The sequence below is a fragment of the Macaca fascicularis genome, chromosome 9 (genome assembly GCF_037993035.2).
Source record: "Macaca fascicularis isolate 582-1 chromosome 9, T2T-MFA8v1.1".
NCBI lineage: Eukaryota > Metazoa > Chordata > Mammalia > Primates > Cercopithecidae > Macaca > Macaca fascicularis.
Genome location: NC_088383.1, coordinates 133,462,744 through 133,482,975, shown reverse-complemented (window position 1 = coordinate 133,482,975; position 20,232 = coordinate 133,462,744). Strand labels below are relative to the sequence as shown.

Sequence of the window (20,232 nt, the reverse complement as noted above, 5' to 3'; positions counted from 1 at the left end):
TATCTCACCACATCAGAGAGAGAGAGAGGCCCGACGACCTGCAGCAGGCGCCCTTGCTTTGGTTACTTGATACCTTTGCCTGGGGCTTTCGTGGGCCGGTGCCAGGCCAGGCAGTGGGCGCACAGTGTGAATCAGACAGATGAGTCCCAGCCCTTATGGAACTCACGACAAGTGCTAAAGACAGACGTTAATCAGGTAATTCCACAGTCTCATCATCGGGGCCTGGGATAACGCACAGGAGGCTATGAGGCCTGATCTCCTGACCTACTGGACTTGGGGGTGGTCAGGAAAGGCTTCCCAGAGGAGGTGAAGTTCTGAGCTTTGCTCTGTCTGATAGGCAAAAGGAGTCAACCAGGTTGTAGGACACAGAGGAGAGATGGGATACACCCAGCAGGGGCTACCACACATGTGTTCACTATCCATCTCCCCACCATTCACCAGGGCAGGCCATGCCATGAATTCCAGAAAGCACACACACATAAACCTGAAGCAACTGTCCTGGGAACTGCGTCCAAACAGTCCTTCAGATAACCAAGGAATCGCCAGGAGCCTGATAAAGGACAAAGGCAGAGCCAGCGAGGCCCCCTGAGGCCAGGGAGGTAGTTTCAGCTGAACCCGGAGCTTTTCTGCCACTTGGCATGGACTCGTCAAGTATCACAGTCAAGCAGAGGCCAGAGGGGCCTCCCTCAGAGAAGCCACGGGGGATGGTGGTGCTGAGAGAGAGCTCGGAGGAGGTGGCTGAGGGCTGCAATGTTGAGAATTCTGCCAATTGCTGGTAGCCGCAAGCCACTGCGAGACATAAGGTGCTTGAAATAAAACCACGTCTTCCTGGTGTGGTGCTCTATACTTCATACTTTGCACGGATTTTCTCTGGTCTTTCCTCCCCCTACCCCTGTGCTTCCCAGAGTGTGTCATGCACACGGGTGACATACTATTTGACTCCAGGCAGAGCAAGGACATACATTTTAATGTAATCATGTGGTCTTTATTTTTAGATTAATCTATTATGGTAAGTGAGAGATTCTGGTTTTCCATTTATAGTAGTCATCAAAAGTTCCTTTTAAAATACATTTATTTAAGTAATAAAATGAATCAATTTTAAGAAATGTGAAGTAAATAGAGCTAGTGGCAAGTACCCAGATACGGTAAAAATATCCAGATATGGTAAAAATTCAAAGTGCTTTTTCCAGAATGACTGATGTTAGGGAAAATCCTGCCAAATCCAAATGAGGTTTTTGTGTCTATCAAACCAGCTCCTGGCCAGGCAAGAAACAGCCAGTGGCACCGCGTGCTCCCTGGAATGGGACCAGCCCCAATGTCCGCTGCACGTACACAGGGCGCTCTAAGGGTCAGGAAAAGCCAGGGCTGGCTGGGCAGCCCCCATAGTTGCTGGCATCTGACAGCAGGGCTGGCCAGAGCTCCCATGTTCGAGTCCCCTCTGCCCTTCTCAAGGAGTTGTCTTCAAACTGTGAGGTCCGTGGTGAACATTCACAGCGCTCCAATTCAGGACCATGTCCACTGCTGCCAGAGACTCCAGGGCCATCCTGCTAGAAGGTTCCTTGGAAATGGAACGGGTCTTCAAATATTACATGTCATCCTATACCTCCCTGCTTCTGGGGAAAATAAAACTGTGTGCATGCTCCTCCCACACACACAACCAGACAGCACACACGTTTCCCTCCCAGAATAGAGACTCTCGGTTCTTCCTGGGCTGGGACATTTGTGGATGTGGCCCACGGAGACGGGACCAGAGGAACATGGTCACTCGGAGGAAGAGTTCTCATGCAGGAACAGCATGGAGGTTCTGTGGGATAAAGCGAGGCTGCATCCAGGCGGAGCTCCGGGAAGCTGTCGGTGAGGGAGGCGGAGGCTGGGGGCCGGGACGCCAGGGCTGGCGGGGTGCACAGCTGCCCGGAGCAGCGATGCCTGTCCAGGCCAGCTTGTGGGCTCCGCATACCAAAGTGCACTCAGGATCCCGGGGGATTCCCAGATTTACTATCGGTGAAGGGCAATAATCACGCAAGGAGGAGCAATTATTGCCAAATCATTTAGGATTTAAAAAATCACTGGCAAGAAGATAGAGGTCAGGAGGTGCACCGTCAGGGGAAATAAAAATACTCCACCTGCCAGGGCTGGGCTTCGCTTCCTTTCAGACACAACATGGTTGGGGGTGAGGTGGAGAAAAAATGAAAGGTCGGACCTCCCAGAACCCAGAATCCAGAGAGCCGGAGGGAGGCGCCACAGTTTCAGAGGCAGGTGTCCCGGGTCGGGCCCCACAGCTGTCAATCCTCCCTCTTACGCATCTGCCTGCCTGCCCTGGTCTCCTCTTCAGCGTCCTAGGTGCTGGAGGGAAACCTCGTCTAACAGGCGGCAATGCTTTGGAGTGCAAACTTCCAGCGCCAAAGAGCTTCCGTGGTTCACAAATATTGTCCTTATCCTGGGGCTCTGCCAGGAGGATTAGGGCGGGAAGCAGCAGGGCTGGGTAGTGAAGGTAGAGTGAGCTCAGTGTCTGTAACTGCAGCCCCAGGGGGCTCATATCCCCCAGGGAGATGCCTTGAGATGACGGCTCACTCTAGGATGAGCCCTGGACCCAGGTCCCAAAGGAACCCAGGCTCCCACAGAGACCTGGAGACAGTGCGATGCTGAGTGATTATCACTGTGGTCGGACACCCTCATAAGGAACAAGACTAAACTCAAAGACTACTTGAAAAAAAAAAAAGCCAGAAATCGCGGTGTTGGTAAGGACTTGGGGAAACAAGCATCTGTATACACAGCAGGTGATGAAGGTGAATGGACACACCTTTCTGAAACAGAAATAAGCAACATGCATCACAGCCTCCAGCCACATCACTAGGATTTGGAGTAAATAATCAGAAATGTACAAGAGGATGTACATACAAGATGTAGTCATCAGGGTTATGCACAAGAGCGAAATTCAAAGCAGCCTCATCTCCATCAATAGGGAATGGTCAAGAACATGACAGGAGTCTGAACAGTGGAATAGTATGCAGCTGTGAAAACTGCTTTGTTAAAGTGCCTACATAAGTACAAAGAAAGCTGTCCCCTAAAAAAGAATAAGGTCATGTCATTTCCAGCAACAGGGATGGAACTGGAGGCCATTACCCTAAGCAAACTAATGCAGGAACAGAAAACCAAATACCACCTGTTCTCACTTATGAGTGGGGGCTAAATACTGAATACACATGGACACAGGGCAACAACAGACACCAGGGCCTACCTGAGGGTGAAGGGTGGGAGGAGGGTGAGGATTGAAAAACTACCCCATCAGGTACTACGCTTATGACCTGGATGACAAAATAATCTGCACAGCAAACCCCCAAGACATAAAATGTACCTGTATCACAAACCTGCACACGTATCCCTGAACCTAAAATATAAGTTAAAAAAAATTGTTCCCAATAGGATATTAAGGGGGAAAACTCAGATTTCAAATAGCAGATACAAGATTATCCCAATTTTGTGTTAAAAATGTATATTTAGACACAAAAAGTTGGCAAGATCAAGCATGATTTGTGTTATTCTAGGCTGGTGGGATGATGAGTGGTTTCTTTTTTTCTTGTACTTTTCTGAATTTTTCCTAGCTTCTTTAATGAGCATGAGTTGCTTCATAATCAGATATTTTAAATACTTGTGTTTTGAGAAGAAAATAAAATCTACTAAAAAAAAAAAAAAAAGCCGGGCGCGGTGGCTCAAGCCTGTAATCCCAGCACTTTGGGAGGCCGAGGAGGGCGGATCACAAGGTCAGGAGATCGAGACCACGGTGAAACCCCGTCTCTACTAAAAATACAAAAAATTAGCCGGGCGCGGTGGCGGGCGCCTGTAGTCCCAGCTACTCAGGAGGCTGAGGCAGGAGAATGGCCGGAACCTGGGAGGCGGAGCTTGCAGTGAGCCAAGATCGCGCCACTGCACTCCAGCCTGGGCAACAGCGTGAGACTCCGTCTCAAAAAAAAAAAAAAAAAAGGCTCCAAGGGAGAAAAACTCTAAAGGAAAACTAAGCCATGAGGTCTCACAGCACCTTATGACTAGGACACATCACAAAGACAAGGCCAGGGCTGGAAGCTCCTGCGACTCCCGTCAGTTTCAGACCCACAGCTGCAGGACTAGGTGCCAGCTGCCAGGCATCGGTGGAAAGAGTTTCCAATTCAAACCAAGGATGCAGGAGGACTGAACCCCTCCTGGGCCCATTCTTTCAGTGCCGAAGTGGGCACCACCCAGCAGGCCAGCCTGCTCCCAGTCAGGAGTTGAGCAGGGTCATCCCCACACTGACACCCAAAGAAAATGCCCACGGCCGGGAGGTGGGGCTCAGTCAACAGGGTTCACGGGGAGGCCTCAGTGGAAATACCCATGGGGGAGGGAGGCCACAGCAGAAAGAACTGGCCCAGAGTTGCCCCCATGTGGACGGACATGCACTCCCCACTCACCAGCCTCCCCCTAGGGGTACAGACTGTCCGTAGACCCCTATAGTTAGGACTGATGCCCTGAGAATCATGGAATGAAATGGTAGGGCACCCTCCAGTTTATATGGCCAGGCTTCTGGATAAGCCTGCAAACCTCACCCCCATTTTTCAAGGCAGTTCTGAGGGCACAAGCCATGAGGAGGTCCTGAGGGATCACGGCAGCCTCTGCTTACCCTCCCCACCTGATATCCTGCCCACCCTCCCCACCTGAAATCCTCCCTACTCCACCCCACCTGAAATCCTCCCTACTCCCCCACCTGAAATCCTCCCCATCCCCCCACCTGAAATCCTCCCTACTCCCCCACCTGAAATCCTCCCTACCCCCCCACCTGAAATCCTCCCTACCCCCATCTGAAATCCTCCCTAACCTCCTCACCTGAAATCCTCCCTACCCCCCGACCTGAAATCCTCCCTACCCCCCACCTGAAATCCTCCCTACCCCCCCACCTGAAATCCTCCCTACCCCCATCTGAAATCCTCCCTACCCCCATCTGAAATCCTCCCTACCCCCATCTGAAATCCTCTTTACCCCCAACCTGAAATCCTCTTTACCCCCCACCTGAAATCCTCCTTACCCCCCACCTGAAATTCTGTCTACACCCCACCTGAAATCCTCCCTACACCCCACCTGAAATCCTCCCTATTCCCCCACCTGAAATCCTCCCTACCCACCCACCTGAAATCCTCCCTACCCCCCCACCTGAAATCCTCCCTAACCTCCTCACCTGAAATCCTCCCCACTCCCCCACCTGAAATCCCCCCTATCCCCACCTGAAATCCTCCCTACCCCCACCTGAAATCCTCCCTACACCCCACCTGAAATCCTCCCCATCCCCCCACCTGAAATCCTCCCTACACCCCACCTGAAATCCTCCCTACCCCCACCTGAAATCCTCCCTACACCCCACCTGAAATCCTCCCTATACCCCACCTGAAATCCTCCCTACCCCCCCACCTGAAATCCTCCCTACCCCCCCACCTGAAATCCTCCCTACCCCCCACCTGAAATCCTCCCTACCCCCCGACCTGAAATCCTCCCTACCCCCCCACCTGAAATCCTCCCTACTCCCCCACCTGAAATCCTCCCTACTCCCCCACCTGAAATCCTCCCTACCCCCATCTGAAATCCTCCCTACCCACCTACCTGAAATCCTCCCTACCCCCATCTGAAACCCTCTCTACCCCCCACCTGAAATCCTCCCTACCCCCCACCTGAAATTCTGTCTACACCCCACCTGAAATCCTCCCTACTCCCCACCTGAAATCCTCCCTACCCCCCCACCTGAAATCCTCCCTAACCTCCTCACCTGAAATCCTCCTTACCCCCCACCTGAAATCCTCCCTACACCCCACCTGAAATCCTCCCTACCCCCACCTGAAATCCTCCCTACACCCCACCTGAAATCCTCCCTACACCCCACCTGAAATCCTCCCTACACCCCACCTGAAATCCTCCCTACCCCCACCTGAAATCCTCCCTACACCCCACCTGAAATCCTCCCTACACCCCACCTGAAATCCTCCCTACCCCCACCTGAAATCCTCCCTACACCCCACCTGAAATCCTCCCTACACCCCACCTGAAATCCTCCCTACACCCCACCTGAAATCCTCCCTACACCCCACCTGAAATCCTCCCTATTCCCCCACCTGAAATCCTCCCTACCCCCCCACCTGAAATCTTCCCTAACCTCCTCACCTGAAATCCTCCTTACCCCCCCACCTGAAATCCTCCCTACCCCCAATTTGAAATCCTCCCTACCCCCCACCTGAAATCCTATTCTCCCACCTGAAATCCTCCCTACCCCCCAATTTGAAATCCTCCCTACCCCCCACCTGAAATCCTCCCTAACCTCCTCACCTCCCTAAGAAATTCTGCTGCGCCGCTGGCCCTTCCTGAGAGCTGGGCTATGGCTAAGAGCACTGGATGGGGCTGGAAGACGATGGTTTGGAGCCCGGCTTCACTCCTCATTGGCAAAGTAATCTTGGGTTCAGTACTAGAGTTCTCTGTGACCGTTCTCTTAATGCTGCAGTTCTCCCCAAGGCACATCTGGCAATATCTAGAGACAATTTTGGTTTCGCAGCTTAGGAAGGGGGCGGTCCCATGTAGTGGGTGGACAGTGGGATGCTGCTTAGCACCCTACAACGCATAGGACATCCCCTCACCACAAAATGATCCAGCCCAAAAACGTCAAGTGTCGAGGTTGAGAAATCCGGGTTTTTTTTTTTTTTTTTTTTTTTTTTTTTTTGAGACAAGGTCTCACTGTCTTGTCCAGGCTGGAGTACAGTGGTGGTGCCATCTCAGCTCACTGCAACCTCCCCCCTCCCAGATTGAAGCGATTCTCATGCGTCAGCTTCCTGAGCAGCTGGGACCACAGGCATGTGCCAGCCACCATGCCATTATTCTTTGTATTTTTTGTAGAGACAGGGTTTCACCAGGTTACCCAAGCTGGTCTTGAACTCCTGGGCTCGTGATCCACCCACCTCGGCCTCCCCAAGTGCTGGGATTACAGGTGTGAGCCACTGCGCCCAGCCTGAGAAATCCTGTCTTTTACCTCCTGAAGCACCTATGACAGGGTATTTCATCTCTAAGCCTCAGGCTCCTCACCTGTGAAACGGGCCTCTCCGGACCAGGCTCCTTGGCTGCTACATATAACTAAGTGCTCTGGTTTGAACAGTCTCAATCTCCACCAAATCTGCATGACCTGCATCCCACAGAACTTCTTATGATGATGGAAAACTGCCAAAACCTTCACATGAAACCATAAAACCACCCACTGATTCAGAAGCTTAAACCGTGAGAATTAGATCTTTCTAGAAGTAACCTTTAAGATCTGTTATTCTTTGCCTTATTACTGGATCCTAGAAAGGGCCAGGTTGCCTCTAAAAGGTTTGAATTTCCAATCTATTAGCGTAATACCAGCAATCTGTGATTTCTAGGCTACTGAGGAAAGGTTAAAATGAAAATTGGATTTGGGGAGTTACGTCTATTCTGAGTCCACACTGAAAACTCAGCAGCAAGAAGCAGGTCAGGGTCTCGGGAAGCAGCAGTGATCAAGGGAAATGACTGGTGATAACTTTATTGATTAAAGCAGCTGGAAAAATGTAAGGTTTGCCACAGCCTGGCACTTCAGCAGCAAGAGAAGTCCTTGCAGGCATTTTTCATTAAAAATAAAAAAGCCAGGAACAGAGAATTATTACCCTGTGCATAAGACACATTCATTTGAAACGGCCTTATCTTGAAATACTGCTTTAAAATGTCTACACATCCTGAGCGTCAAGTAACATTAGTGAGCATTTTAGGAAAACGGCAGGGTGGGGACGTTCGCAACATGCAGTTGCTGCTCCACTGTCAAAGGGACAGGCAGAAATGTCACATGAGGGTGGGAGAGGAGGATGATGTGGGAGGTAAATGAGACACAGCTTTGCCACATATGCGCAGAGCCACCAGAGGAAACAAGTCCTTCGCTCTCCAGGGCCACAGATGCTCAAGGTGGATGGCAGCGGCAGTGACCAAAACCGCGAGCAGCCACGGTGACCCATCAGGAATCCACAGCCCCACTCCCTCCCGGACGCACTGCCCCAGCATCCGAAAATGACAAACCCAGATTCACTAGACCCCCATAAGGGGTCTCCTTTGGGGGATGGGCTGTATCTCATTTGAAATGTGAAGGAATCTGACTGTGAAAATAACTGAAAATGCCAAAAGAAAAAGGCAGGGAGAACACCCAAGGTCAGACCATCCAAATATCACCAGCAATGCCATCTGGACAGCTAGTCTCGTTTCCTTCCCTCTCCTTCCCTCCTTCCTCCCCTCCCCTCCCCTTCCTTTCCTTCTTCTTCTTCTTCTTTTTTTTTTTTTTTTTTGAGCAGGGTCTTACTGTTGCCCAGGCTCGTGTGCAGTTGTGCAATCTCAGCTTGCTGCAACCTCAACCTCTTGGGCTCAAGCAATCTGCCCACCTCAGCCTCCCAAGTAGCTGGAACCACTGGCACATGCCACCACATCTGCCTATTTATTTTTTTGCATTTTTTTGTAGAGACGGGGTTTTGCCATGTTGCCCAGGCTAGTCTCAAATTTCTGGGCTCTAGTGATCTGCCCACCTCGGCCTCCCAAAGTGCTGGGATTCCAGGCATGAGCCGCTGCGCACGGCCAGGTCTTATTTTCCGGGCAGTGGCAGGGTTTTGTTTTTGTTGGGTTTTGGGTTGGGGGAAGGGGGCTGTTTGAGATGGTTGTGATCATACCACTTACATTATTTTTTGAGACAGAGTCTCACTCTGTCACCCAGGCTGGAGTGCAGTGGCACGATCTCGGCTCACTGTAACCTCCGCCTCCTGGGTTCAAGTGATTCTCCGGCCTCGGCTTCCTCAGTAGCTGGGATTACAGGCACCTGCTGCCATGCCCGGCTAATTTTTGTATTTGTAGTAGAGATGGGGTTTCACCATGCTGGCCAGGCTGGTCTCGAACTCCTGACCTCAGGTGATCTGCCCTCCTTGGCCTCCTAAAGTGCTGGGATGACAGGTGTGAGCCACCATGCCCGGCCTACTTATAAACTTTTAAATATTGATTTTTAAACTCAGATTAAAGCATTAGCCTTTCTCTCTCTATATAAAGCAAATTATTTTGAGAATTTATTGTCTCTTAAATTCATCCTATGAGGGGAATACAAATATATACATAGTTGCTTATTTTTTAAATAAAAAAAAATCTGTAATATTTATAAAATATTTACAGCTATGATATTTATAAACATGGCTACCTACAAGAGACAGGTAAAAACAAAATAGAAGGAAAAGAACAGAAGTTAGACTTCCTTGAATATGTCTTGCTTTGTGGATCTGATTTTAGAACCATATAAATATTTTACATAAGTGCAAAACAAATGTAAATGTTAAGCCAATTCCCTAAACATCAAAATGAAAATGAATTCAAAGAGCGTCCACTTGGTGGAATACCACCCACAAAAAAGAATTATTCCTAGCAGCTTTAAATACAGTATTTTGGTCATAAACCTCTAGAGCAGGGGTGTCCCATCTTTTGGCTTCCCTAGGCCATAATGGAAGAAGAAATGTCTTGGGCCACACATAAAATACACCAATGAAGTCCGGACGCAGTGGCTCACGCCTGTAATCCTAGCACTTTGGGAGGCCGAGGCGGGCGGATCACTGAGGTTGAGAGTTCGAGACCAGCCTAACCAGCATGGAGAGACCCCGTCTCTACTAAAAACACAAAATTAGCTGAGCATGGTGGCACATGCCTGTAATCCCAGCTACTCAGGAGGCTGAGGCAGGAGAATTGCTTGAACCCAGGAGGCGGGGGTTGTGGTGAGCTGAGGCACCATTGCACTCCAGCCTGGGCAACAAGAGCGAAACTCCGTCTCAAAAAAAAAAAAAAAATTATCAAGAGATGCCAAAATTAGAACTAATGATCAGAAAGAGAATATTTACATAGTGTCAAAGTACTTTCCCACAAGACAGTTATTAAGGCCAGGCGCAGTGGCTCACACTGGTAATCCCAGCACTTTGGGAGGCCAAGGCAGGCAGATCACCTGAGGTCAGGAGTTCAAGACAAGTTTGGCCAACATGGAGAAACCCCATCTCTACTAAAAATACAAAAATTAGCCAGGCTTGATGGCGGGTGCCTGTAATCCCAGCTACTCAGGAGGCTGAGGCAGAAGAATCACTTGAACCCGGGAAGTGGAGCTTGCAGTGAGCCAAGATTAGGCCATTGCACTCCAGCCTGGGCAACAGAGTGAGACTCCTGCTCAAAAAAAAAAAAAAAAGATACTTATTAAAAGGGACAAATTGTAACGACAATGGAGAACTCTGGAAGATACCTCCTCAACTGGTGATCAGAGTTCACAGATAAAGGACACTAGGGACATGACTGCTACATGCAATGTGTCCCCAGAAAGCCATGAGTGGGATGACTGATGGTGTCTGAATAAGGTCTCTAGGTTAACTAACAGCCTTGTGCCAGTGTTGATTTCCTGGTTTTATCATCGTTTGATGATGATGGGGAAGCTGGTGAAGGGCACATGTGAATGTTTTGTACTATGTTTGCAACTTTTTGTGAGTGTCAAGTTACTTCAAAATGAAAAGTTGAAAACAATTTTGAAGGGTTATTAGTTGATAATTATTAAAGCACAGTGATGGGTACCTAGGAGTTCCCTGAGCTGCCCTCTCTACTGACATAGACATTTCAAATGTTCCATGATGGAAGGCTAAGAAGAGAGGCTGAGGAAACAAAAACCTCACATGAGTCATGGAGCTTCTTCAGACTGGATTCCCACAGATCAACAGTCAAAGAGCATTTCTGAGACAGTCAAGGAAATTTAAATACGGGTTGGTTTTAAATAATACTAACAAAAATCACTGTTAATTTTTTAGGTGGTTTTAAAATTTTTATTGTGGTAAAATACACACTACATAAAATTTATGACTGTGACCAGAGTATTCAGTTCACTGGCATTGAGCACATTCAGAATGTTGTGCAACCATCACCACTGTCCAGTTCCAGAATATTTGTTTTCTCTTTTTTTTTTTTTTTTTAGACAGAGTCTGGCTCTGTTGCCCAGTCTGGAGTTCAGTGGCGCGATCTCAGCTCACTGCAATCTCCACCTCCTAGGTTCAAGCAATTCTCCCGCCTCAGCCTCCCAAGTGGCTGGGATTACAGGCGTGCACCACCACGCCTGGCTCACATTTGTATTTTTAGTAGAGTCAGGGTTTCACCATGTTGGCCGGGCTGGTCTCGAACTCTTGACCTCAAGTGATTTGCCCTCCTCAGCCTCCCAAAGTGCTGGGATTACAGGTGTGAGCCACCATGCCCAGCCCAGTTCCAGAATATTTGTATCACCCCAAAAGGAGACCACATACCCTGAAGCAGCACTCCCCATTGCCATGCAACCCTGACTCCCGGCAACCACTAATCTGCTTTTCATTTCTATGGATTAGCCCATTCTAGACATTTGCTATACATGGAAGGATACAATATGTGTCCTTTCGTGTTTGGCTTCCTTCACTTAGCATAATGTTACCAGGGTTCATCTACATTGTAACATGTGTCAGAACTTCATTCCTCTTTATGGCTGAATAATATTCCACTGTATGGACACACCACATTTGGTTATCCTTTCATCAGTTGATGGGCAGGCATCTTGGTTTTTTCTACCTTTTGGCTATTGTATACGGAGCTGCTATGAATATTTGTGTATAAGTTTTTGTTTGCTACACCTGTTTCAGTTCTTCTGGGTATAGACCTGGAAATGGGTTGCTGAGTCATACGGCAAATTCTATGTTTAACTTTGAGGAACCACAAAGTGGCTTTCTGTGGCAACATTGTCATTTCACCTTCCTACCAGCAATAGACAAGGGTTCCAATTTGTCTACATCCTTGGCAACACTTGTTATTTTCTATTTTTTTTTTTTTAACTATACAGTCATCTTAATTAGTGTGAAGTGGTATCTCATTGGGGTTTTGATCTGCATTTCCTGATGAATGATGATATTGAGTATCTTTTTGTGTGCCTGTTGGCCATGTTAGGGGTTTTAATGTATTGTAGTTATGTCTAAAAATCACCATTTTTTAAATGTCATGCTACAATATGAAAGGATACAATTGAGATTTGCTTTAAAATGTGACAGCAAAAAAAAGTAAATTTATTATTATTATTATTATTATTATTACTATTACTTGGAAATGGAGTCTCACTCTGTTGCCCAGGCTGGAGTGCAGTGGTGCAATTTCGGCTCACTGCAACCTCTACCTCCTGGGCTCAAGCAATTCTCCTGCCTCAGCCTCCTGAGTAGCTGGGATTACAGGAGCATACCACCACACCCAGCTAATTTTTATATTTTAGTAGAGACAGGGTTTCACCATGTTGGTCAGGCTGGTCTTGAACTCCTGACCTCAGGTGGTCTACCTGCCTCAGCCTCCCAAAGTGCTAGGATTACAGGCGTGGGCCACCGCACCCAGCCAGTAAATTTTTTAAAAGGAAAAAAAAGAGGAAAGAAGAAAGGAACGTGGCAAAATCTTAACCACTGAATCTGGGTGATGGATATAATGGGGATGTGTATCATTCTCTCTATTTTTCTGTATGTTTGAAATCTCTCAAAATAAAGAAATTCTGCTCTATGAAGCAAGGTAGTACAAAGCCAGGTTATTTATTGCTGCAGTTCTCATTCTTTCAAAACACAAACCTCTCCTTCTCTAACAGACCAGCATGACATTTCCCAGGTGTTTTCTGGGGACTCCAGGGAGCCTGCATCTTCTGACATCTCTATGGATCTCAGGGCAGGTGAAGGTACAGTGTCTAGACTCAAAGCACCATGAGGCACCAGTGTTCTGGACTGAAATGTACACAGGGGAAACACGCACCAGGCTTGACACCTGGGGGACCCCCAACCCATACTTCTGCTGCCCACTTCCAACGAGGCAGCAGGACAGCCTGGGGCAGCTGTGGACTCTTTCCTTTCCTTTTTTTTTTTTTTTTTTTTTTTTTGAGAAGGAGTCTCGCTCTATCACCCAGGCTGGAGTGCAGTGGCGTGATCTCAGCTCACTGCAACTTCTGCCTCCCAGGTTCAAGCAATTCTCATCCCTCAGCTTCCTGAGTAGCTGGGATTACCAGGCATGCACCACCTCGTCCAGCAATCTATCCCAAAATAGTCAAAATATAAAGGTCGCAAAATGAGTGACTTTATTATTTCTTCCATATTGTTGTAATCTTGCTGTTACACTGTCTTGTCAGCGAGATATATTAATACACTGATAGGACTCGTCAATTCTTATCCTTTCAGAGAAGCAGCAAAAATTCAGAAAAAGCCGTAGGCATTTCTGCTTCTTGCTTTCACATTGAAAGTAACTTCACTGTTGAAACTATTCAGTGCATTTCATTTGCTGCCTTCCCCCTCCTTCCCAGCCAGGTCAGCTCTCACAGGGAGCCCACACTTGGCTGCCCGGCCAACCCCACAGGCTGCCTGAGTCCTGCAATCCATTCCAAACTCCAGGGCCTCCCTGACGGGGCTGTCTTCCCCGACCCACTTCACAAGGCGCCAACCTACCTGGTGGGCTTCCACTCCTATGGCTTGCAGGGCAGACTTGAAAAACTCAGGAGAAGGCTTCCCCACTACCTCGGCTTTGATGCCACAGGCATACTGGGAAAAGAGAGAGGGATATGGCATGGGTTTGGGATCAAGGAACAGGTGTATGCCCAGCCACGGAAACCCTGTCCCAAATGTGCCCCCAAGAGTCAAGGGCCTTGAAGAAGCAGGATGCTGTGGGCCTGAGAACACATCTCACAGGCAGGAGCCTCACAACTCCAGAAAGGGCTGCTCGGGTCGCTCAGGTCATCTAGCACCAGGCACCCTGCCATTCACTCAAAGGCCTACCCACAGCAGAAGGCATCCAAGAGCTGGCAAAACTACAGGGTTCCCAAGGGCCAGCAGAGCAGTGCTCTGCTCACTCGCCTGCAATTCCGTCCTCTCATCCCTTCTCCCCTTCTTCTCCCCTCTTCTCCCCTGCCCACTCCCAGCTCATCACAGGCCTCCTGGGTCAAGCCTGGGGCTCCATCTGCTCCTCTGCCTCTCCCTCCCACCTGATGGCAAGCAGGCAGGAGCTGCTACAGCTGTGAGGATGGGATGGGATGTGAGGCTGACCTGGGGCAGCTGATGGGACCTGGGCCGGCTGATGGGACCTGGGCCAGAGTGGACCTGGGGGAACCCCTCCCAGAGGCCTGGCCACAGATGCTCTTGGAAACTGAAGGGAAGTCAGGAAGGAGGCCAGTGAGGACCCGCCAAGCTTGAGGTGCTGCAGATGCCCAGGGTCAGGAACGACCGGTGGTCAGCACTGACACAGAAGCCACAAGCCCAAGAAGAGCGTGGCAGAGAGCAGCTGGGAGAGCGGCAGGGTCGGTGGGAGGGGGGCTGTGCCCACTGGACGGGGAGGGAGAGATGGGGAGGGAGGACAGCGAGGACAGCGAGGGCCGGCCAGGGGGCCTTTGTGGAAACACAAAAGGCCATTCATACGTTAATTAAGCACAGCCTCTTCTCAAGAAAGACCCAAAAAGTCCCAGGTGCCCTGAGGTCTGAAGAGAGCTTGGGACAGAACCAGGGCTGGTACCTCAAGCGCCTTCATGTAGGGACCAACATCCAGCATCAGGCCAGAGGTCTCCTTGTAGTAACGCCTAGGAGAGAACAGAAGGGAGCACGGGGTGCTGAGCACAGGAAGCTGAGCACGAGGAGTTGAGTGCAGGATGCTAAGCATTGGGAGCTGAGCACCGGGCCTGTCTTGCTGGCTGCAGAGCCAAGCCGGGGCTGAGGGGCGGTCCAGGCACCACGCTGAGAATGACCGCAGGGGACCAGCACCACAGAGCCCGGTGGCGGCCGCCACACCCAGCAGGGAGAGCACAGCAGCCAGCAGCTCCAGGAACGCCATGGGTCACACAGAACGTGCCCCTGCTGTCAGCCTCCTGGGGACCCTGCTGCAATGATTAACAGGGGACCCGGAGGGCAGATGGTTCCAGTTGCTAACACAGAGAATGACAAGTGACCTGTGTCCTGGGAAGGAACAGCAGGTCCACAGGACATGTGGCGAACCCCTAATTGCTAATAATTAACCCCTAATTGCTAATAATTAACCCCTAATTGCTGGCTGAAGAAGGGAACCCCATTAGTTCCACAGCACCCTGCTGCATCCCCTATTAGCCGGAGGTCAAGCGAGGTGCCAGGTTTCACGGGCGCCAGATGTTTTTATGAGAAGACAACTATTTTCTCCCCTGTCTCACGGAGGTGGAGACAGGCTCTGCATGAGGGAGCATTCCTTTTTCAAAATGGCCCCACTGCTCTTTGAGCCCAGTGCTGGCTTGGTGGCTGGTTGCAGCCCGGCCTGGCCCACCCTACAATGGCGTCGCACTGAGCCTCAAGACACCCACAGTCCAGACACATGGTGGGCCAGACCCGGCTCTGGCTGAACAAAGTCAACTGACTACAACGAGGGGAGAAAGTGGTTTAACCTGCACTGCTCTGAAGACGCAATCCACTGAAACCCAAGAATACGCAAGGGGGCTTGATTCTTGGAACCACTAAAATGTTTTGCCATCCACCATCACATCGGTTTCCCTCTACTCCTGCCATGCCCTTCGGATTTGGGAGCCGTGGAGAAAGCACGTATGCAGAGAACGAGAGGGAAGAAGAGCGCATGCTGACTTCAGCATTCAGATCTCGCTGCCTTCTAACGGTGTGACTTTGGGGTGCTTACGCCTGTGGGCCTGTTTCCTAATCTGTAAAATGGGCAAAATGAACAACAAACAATACCTTCCTCACGGATTGCTGTGAAGCTTGAACAAAATAACGCATGCAGAGTTATTAACTTGGTACCCTGCATGCAGAAGCTGCCCCGATGAGATAGGAGAATATTATTATAAATAACCGCTCGCCCAGGCTGACACAGGCAATAAGATACAAGCTGAGGGAAGGAAAAAATGAACACGGTCCTGTTCAATTTGGGGGGTTGAAATGTGTCATGTGACCACCTGGGGTGTGAGAACTGAGCTCCCCGGGAGCTGCCCCGGGTCTGTGCGTTTCCTCCAGCTTCGCCACTCCTGGGGACTCTGCCTGTCCCTTTCTGCCCGGCCTGACGCCTTGAAGCTGTACAAGCCACCCGGCCACTCCTGTTGGATGACCCGCTCACCCCTGGGCATCCTTCACTGCCTGCCTCAGACGCTTCCCGGCTAAACTTACAAGCTGGGCTGCAGGTACCGGCTTCAGCCAAACCTGGGCCTTGCCAGGGCTGGTCCCTTACCACTCCCCTGTTAGGCATCTTTGGAGTTTGGAGTCTGTTTTTTGAAGGTGTGGGCATCTCCTGTGATGTGGGCATCTCTCCATATGAACCCCAGGCCTGTTCCACAGCCTCTGAGGCTCTGTGCTCTGGGGTCACGACACAGGGATACAGGCTGGCTGGGATGCTGTGAACAGGCTCACAGAGAGGGGACCTGAAAATGCTCTCCTTTTTAGAGTGACCCCCAAAAACAGGCTTAGAAATCTCTAAGTTAATGTCTTAGACGCAGACTTCAAACGTATATTTTGCATTTACATGGCCTAAAAAAGTACTGCCTTTTCTTTTCCCAGTTGGACAATCAGCCACTTTGGTCTGATGATTTCCTGATTTTCTGGACCCCTGGTGGGGTCCAGAGTTCTCAGGAAATGGTGAGGGGACACCAGGTTCGGGGGCCTCCACTGGCTGCTGCTGCAAATGGCCCAGGTTACCTTTGTTCCCCTTGGCATTAACGATCCCACATGCTCCACAGCCCTTTGCAGGACTCGGGGACACTCCCAGCCCCAGGCCTGCTCCCCAGGGACTCACAGTCTGGTGGGGAAGCACAGAAGCCCACAGAAAAATTCTCAAGGGCAGGACCCAGGTGATGGGCAGTCTGCTTGAACAGGGCGGGGGACGGGCTGGGGACAGGGAGGGAGGAGAGGCATGGAAAGCTGAGACTAAGTTAAAAGGAATGAAGGGGAGGTCCAGGTCCAGGGAGCACCTTGGAATCTGCTGAGCACCCTGCTGAGGACCAGAGTGGCCACGCCACCACAAGCAAGGCCCTCTGCAGGCCCTCGAAGGCCACGACCCTCGTCCCCTCCTGCCCACCTGTGCCAGGAGAAGGAGGGCATGGAGGTGGGTAGGCAGGGCCTCCCTAAGGAAGTGATGTGTGGAAGTAAGCCAGGACGGAGGAAAGAAAGTACCCCACATGGGAAATGCTTACCCAGCAACAAAAGAAAACCTGAAATCAGCACAACTACTCCATTGTGACAGGTACAGCTCTGTTTGGAGCTGAGGATTCTGGGGGCCTCTGGGCCCAGACCCCTGTCCCTCAGCTACCCTGGGGCCAGCTGGAGGAGCTGGAGGTTGGGTGGACGGGAGCAAGCACCTCCCATCATCTGGCAAAACCTCCCAAGGGGACCCACGCGCGCCACTTCTGCTGGCCTCATGTTCCCTGCAGCCTCTTCTAAAGTGAAAGAAACCTGGATTTTCTTATGTTTAAATTTAGTCCTGGATGGGATTTTTAAAAAACTGAACATGCAACTTAAAATACACAATCAAAACCTTGTCTTTGCATGCTAATCTTTAGAGTCTAAGGAGAACACAAACTTCCAGAAATCAAAATGAGAAACTTTTAACATTTCTTTTTTAAAAAAACTGAATCTGGGCTTGATTTTATAGTGCCCAGAATTTTTCTTTATTCCTTATTCATTCAGAAAAACAAAAAGGCATTTTGAGGCCAACTGTTACCTGAAAACATTTTTTTAGAGACACAGCAAATATAAGCACTTAAAAATTTTTTTAACATGAAGCCCTGGTCATCTCCACACACACGAGATGCGATGTATTTCTCCTGTGACTGGTTTAACCCAGCCAATGGCAGCCCCACTTAGGACGTGAATGTTCTAGCCACAAAGAGGAACCCGTGGATGCTGGAAAGAAAGGGGGAAGCCCGGGAGGAGGAGTCAGATGCGATTTTAGGCTTTATTCTTCTGCCGTTTCCGATTATTCAGCACAGCCTCCCTGCAAATGACCACTTGACCTTTCCCAGAAGAGCCATTAACCTTCCATAGTCTGTCGGGTAAACAGCTTAATTTTCTGAGAGCGGCATGACAGAAGAAATTACAAAGCCAATTCCCACTCCCCGGTCCAAACAGATGCCAAATGTAAATCACTCCATTTCCAGGAGAGGGACAGTCTGCCCTGGCGCCTCCACCCGCTGCTCCTGCCTCCTTGGTGGGAGCCGCTCAGCCTGTGCCCCTGCGCCTGCAGTGTAGGACAGGCCTTACCAGCAGTGACCCACAGCCGAGGACAGCACGGTGATGGCAGCTCTTTGCGGGTCCTAGGACTGTCCTGAAAAGCTGGGACCTAGCCCCTAAAACTGCCAGTTCCTTTCTGTGGTTTTTAAACAGCCAGAACCCCCGTCAGCAGAGATCCCACTCTAAACAAATCCTTGTCTACTATGACATTTGCTGCAGTATTACAAAGCTGAAAGCGACTGCTTCCATTTTTGTTTTTTTCCTTTTTCAACAGTGTAACTGTTCTGACTATTATTATCCACGATCTGGAATAGTGGTTTGTAATAATTATGAGACTACTTTTTTTTTTTCTTTTTTGTAGAGATGGAATCTTACTATGTTGCCCAGGCTGGTCTTGAACTCCTGGGCTGAAGCCATCCTCCCACCTCAGCCTCCCAAAGTGCTGGGATTACAGGCGTGTGCCACCAAGCTCGGCATGAGACATCTTTAAAGAAGAAAGTGTTAACACTGACGAATCACAGCAGAGCTTCTTCCTTATGCTTGTTCTCTAGTGAGGTGGGTGTTGGTGACTCAAAGGCCTAATGGGTCAGCCCGGGGAAATGAGTGAAGAGGCCAGGTTCTGTGGCTTGCTCCATAGCAGCGACCTAAGTTGCAATGGGTGTAAATTTAAAAAGGGACTACAAGGGTTAATTTTTTTTTTTTTTTTGAGACGGAGTCTCACTCTGTCGCCCAGGCTGGAGTGCAGTGGCCGGATCTCAGCTCACTGCAAGCTCCGCCTCCCGGGTTCACGCCATTCTCCTGCCTCAGCCTCCCGAGTAGCTGGGACTACAGGCGCCCGCCACCTCGCCCGGCTAGTTTTTTGTACTTTTTAGTAGAGACGGGGTTTCACCGTGTTAGCCAGGACGGTCTCGATCTCCCGACCTCGTGATCCGCCCGTCTCGGCCTCCCAAAGTGCTGGGATTACAGGCTTGAGCCACCGCGCCCGGCCTACAAGGGTTAATTTAATATGTCAACTTGGCTGGGTCATGGTGCCCAGATATGTGGTCAAACATTATTCCGGATGTTTCTGTGAAGGCGTTTTTGGATGAGATTAACATTTAAACTGGTGAACTAGAAGGAGAGTACATTCCCTTCCGCAGTGTGGGTGGACCGCATCCAACCAGTTGCAGGCTTTACTAGAACAAAGACTGATCTTCCCCGAGCAAGAATTCCACAGCGCACCGCCTTAGGACTCCGCGGCCATGCGCTCCTGAGTCCCCAGCCTGCCAGCCCTACCCTGCAGATTTTGGACTCACCAAGCCTCCACAGTCAATCTCTCTCTATATCTATGTTCTGTAGCTTCGGGCTTCTCTGAGGAACCCTGACTACATACAGGACACATTTTATTTATATGAGAAACACACTAGAAATTTGTAGTTACTATAAAGAAAATCCTCTTTGATTTCTTGAAACATCTTTCACTTGCCCGTTTTTGATAGAGACAACAAGCGTGAAGAAATACTTCTCTACTTTGAAAAAAACAACAAACGGCACATGATCAATGGCAACTGACTCTGCGGTCTGGAGACAGGGACAACAGGGAGGGGTGGGGTCTGTGGTAAACTGAAACTAATGGAGGCAGTGGCTCCAGCCACGCCGTTGTGTGTGCAGGAATGTGAGGCTCAGTATCTTCAGACCTTCTGATTCTTCAAAGAATCCAGAAATCTGGATATTTTGTTGTGTAAAATCTCCCCATTTTTAAACACAGCCTCAAAAATACATTTAAGGTTTTGTTTGTTGTTTTTTTTTTTTTTTTTTTGAGATGGAGTCTTGCTCTGTCGCCCAGGTTGGAGTACAATGGCATGATCTTGGCTTACTGCAACCTCTGCCTCCCAGGTTCAAGCAATTCTCGTGCCTCAGCCTCCCGAGTAGCTGGGACTATAGGCGTGCACCACCACACCTGGCTAATTTTTGTATTTTTAGTAGA

At 49.8% G+C, this 20,232-nt stretch overlaps 1 protein-coding gene across 14 annotated transcripts in view; it reads right to left on the bottom strand.

Annotated features, from left to right (window-relative positions):
* Positions 1-20,232, bottom strand: part of LHPP (phospholysine phosphohistidine inorganic pyrophosphate phosphatase) — a 167,089-nt gene that overhangs the window by 102,257 nt on the left and 44,600 nt on the right. For 9 of the 14 annotated variants that reach the window (XM_074003029.1, XM_074003033.1, XM_074003031.1 and 6 more), the window contains 2 exons: positions 14,593-14,656; positions 13,536-13,628 (listed from right to left, as the gene is read on the bottom strand). The exons of 1 other annotated variant lie outside the window; for it this stretch is intronic. In XM_074003029.1, the coding sequence (XP_073859130.1) occupies positions 13,536-13,628; positions 14,593-14,656 (157 nt within the window). Of the gene's footprint in view, positions 1-963; positions 2,805-12,622; positions 12,825-13,146; positions 13,265-13,535; positions 13,629-14,592; positions 14,657-17,647; positions 17,940-20,232 lie in introns of those variants that run through there. 4 more of the 14 variants (XM_045362243.3, XM_005566684.5, XM_005566685.5 and 1 more) reach the window with 4 other exon arrangements.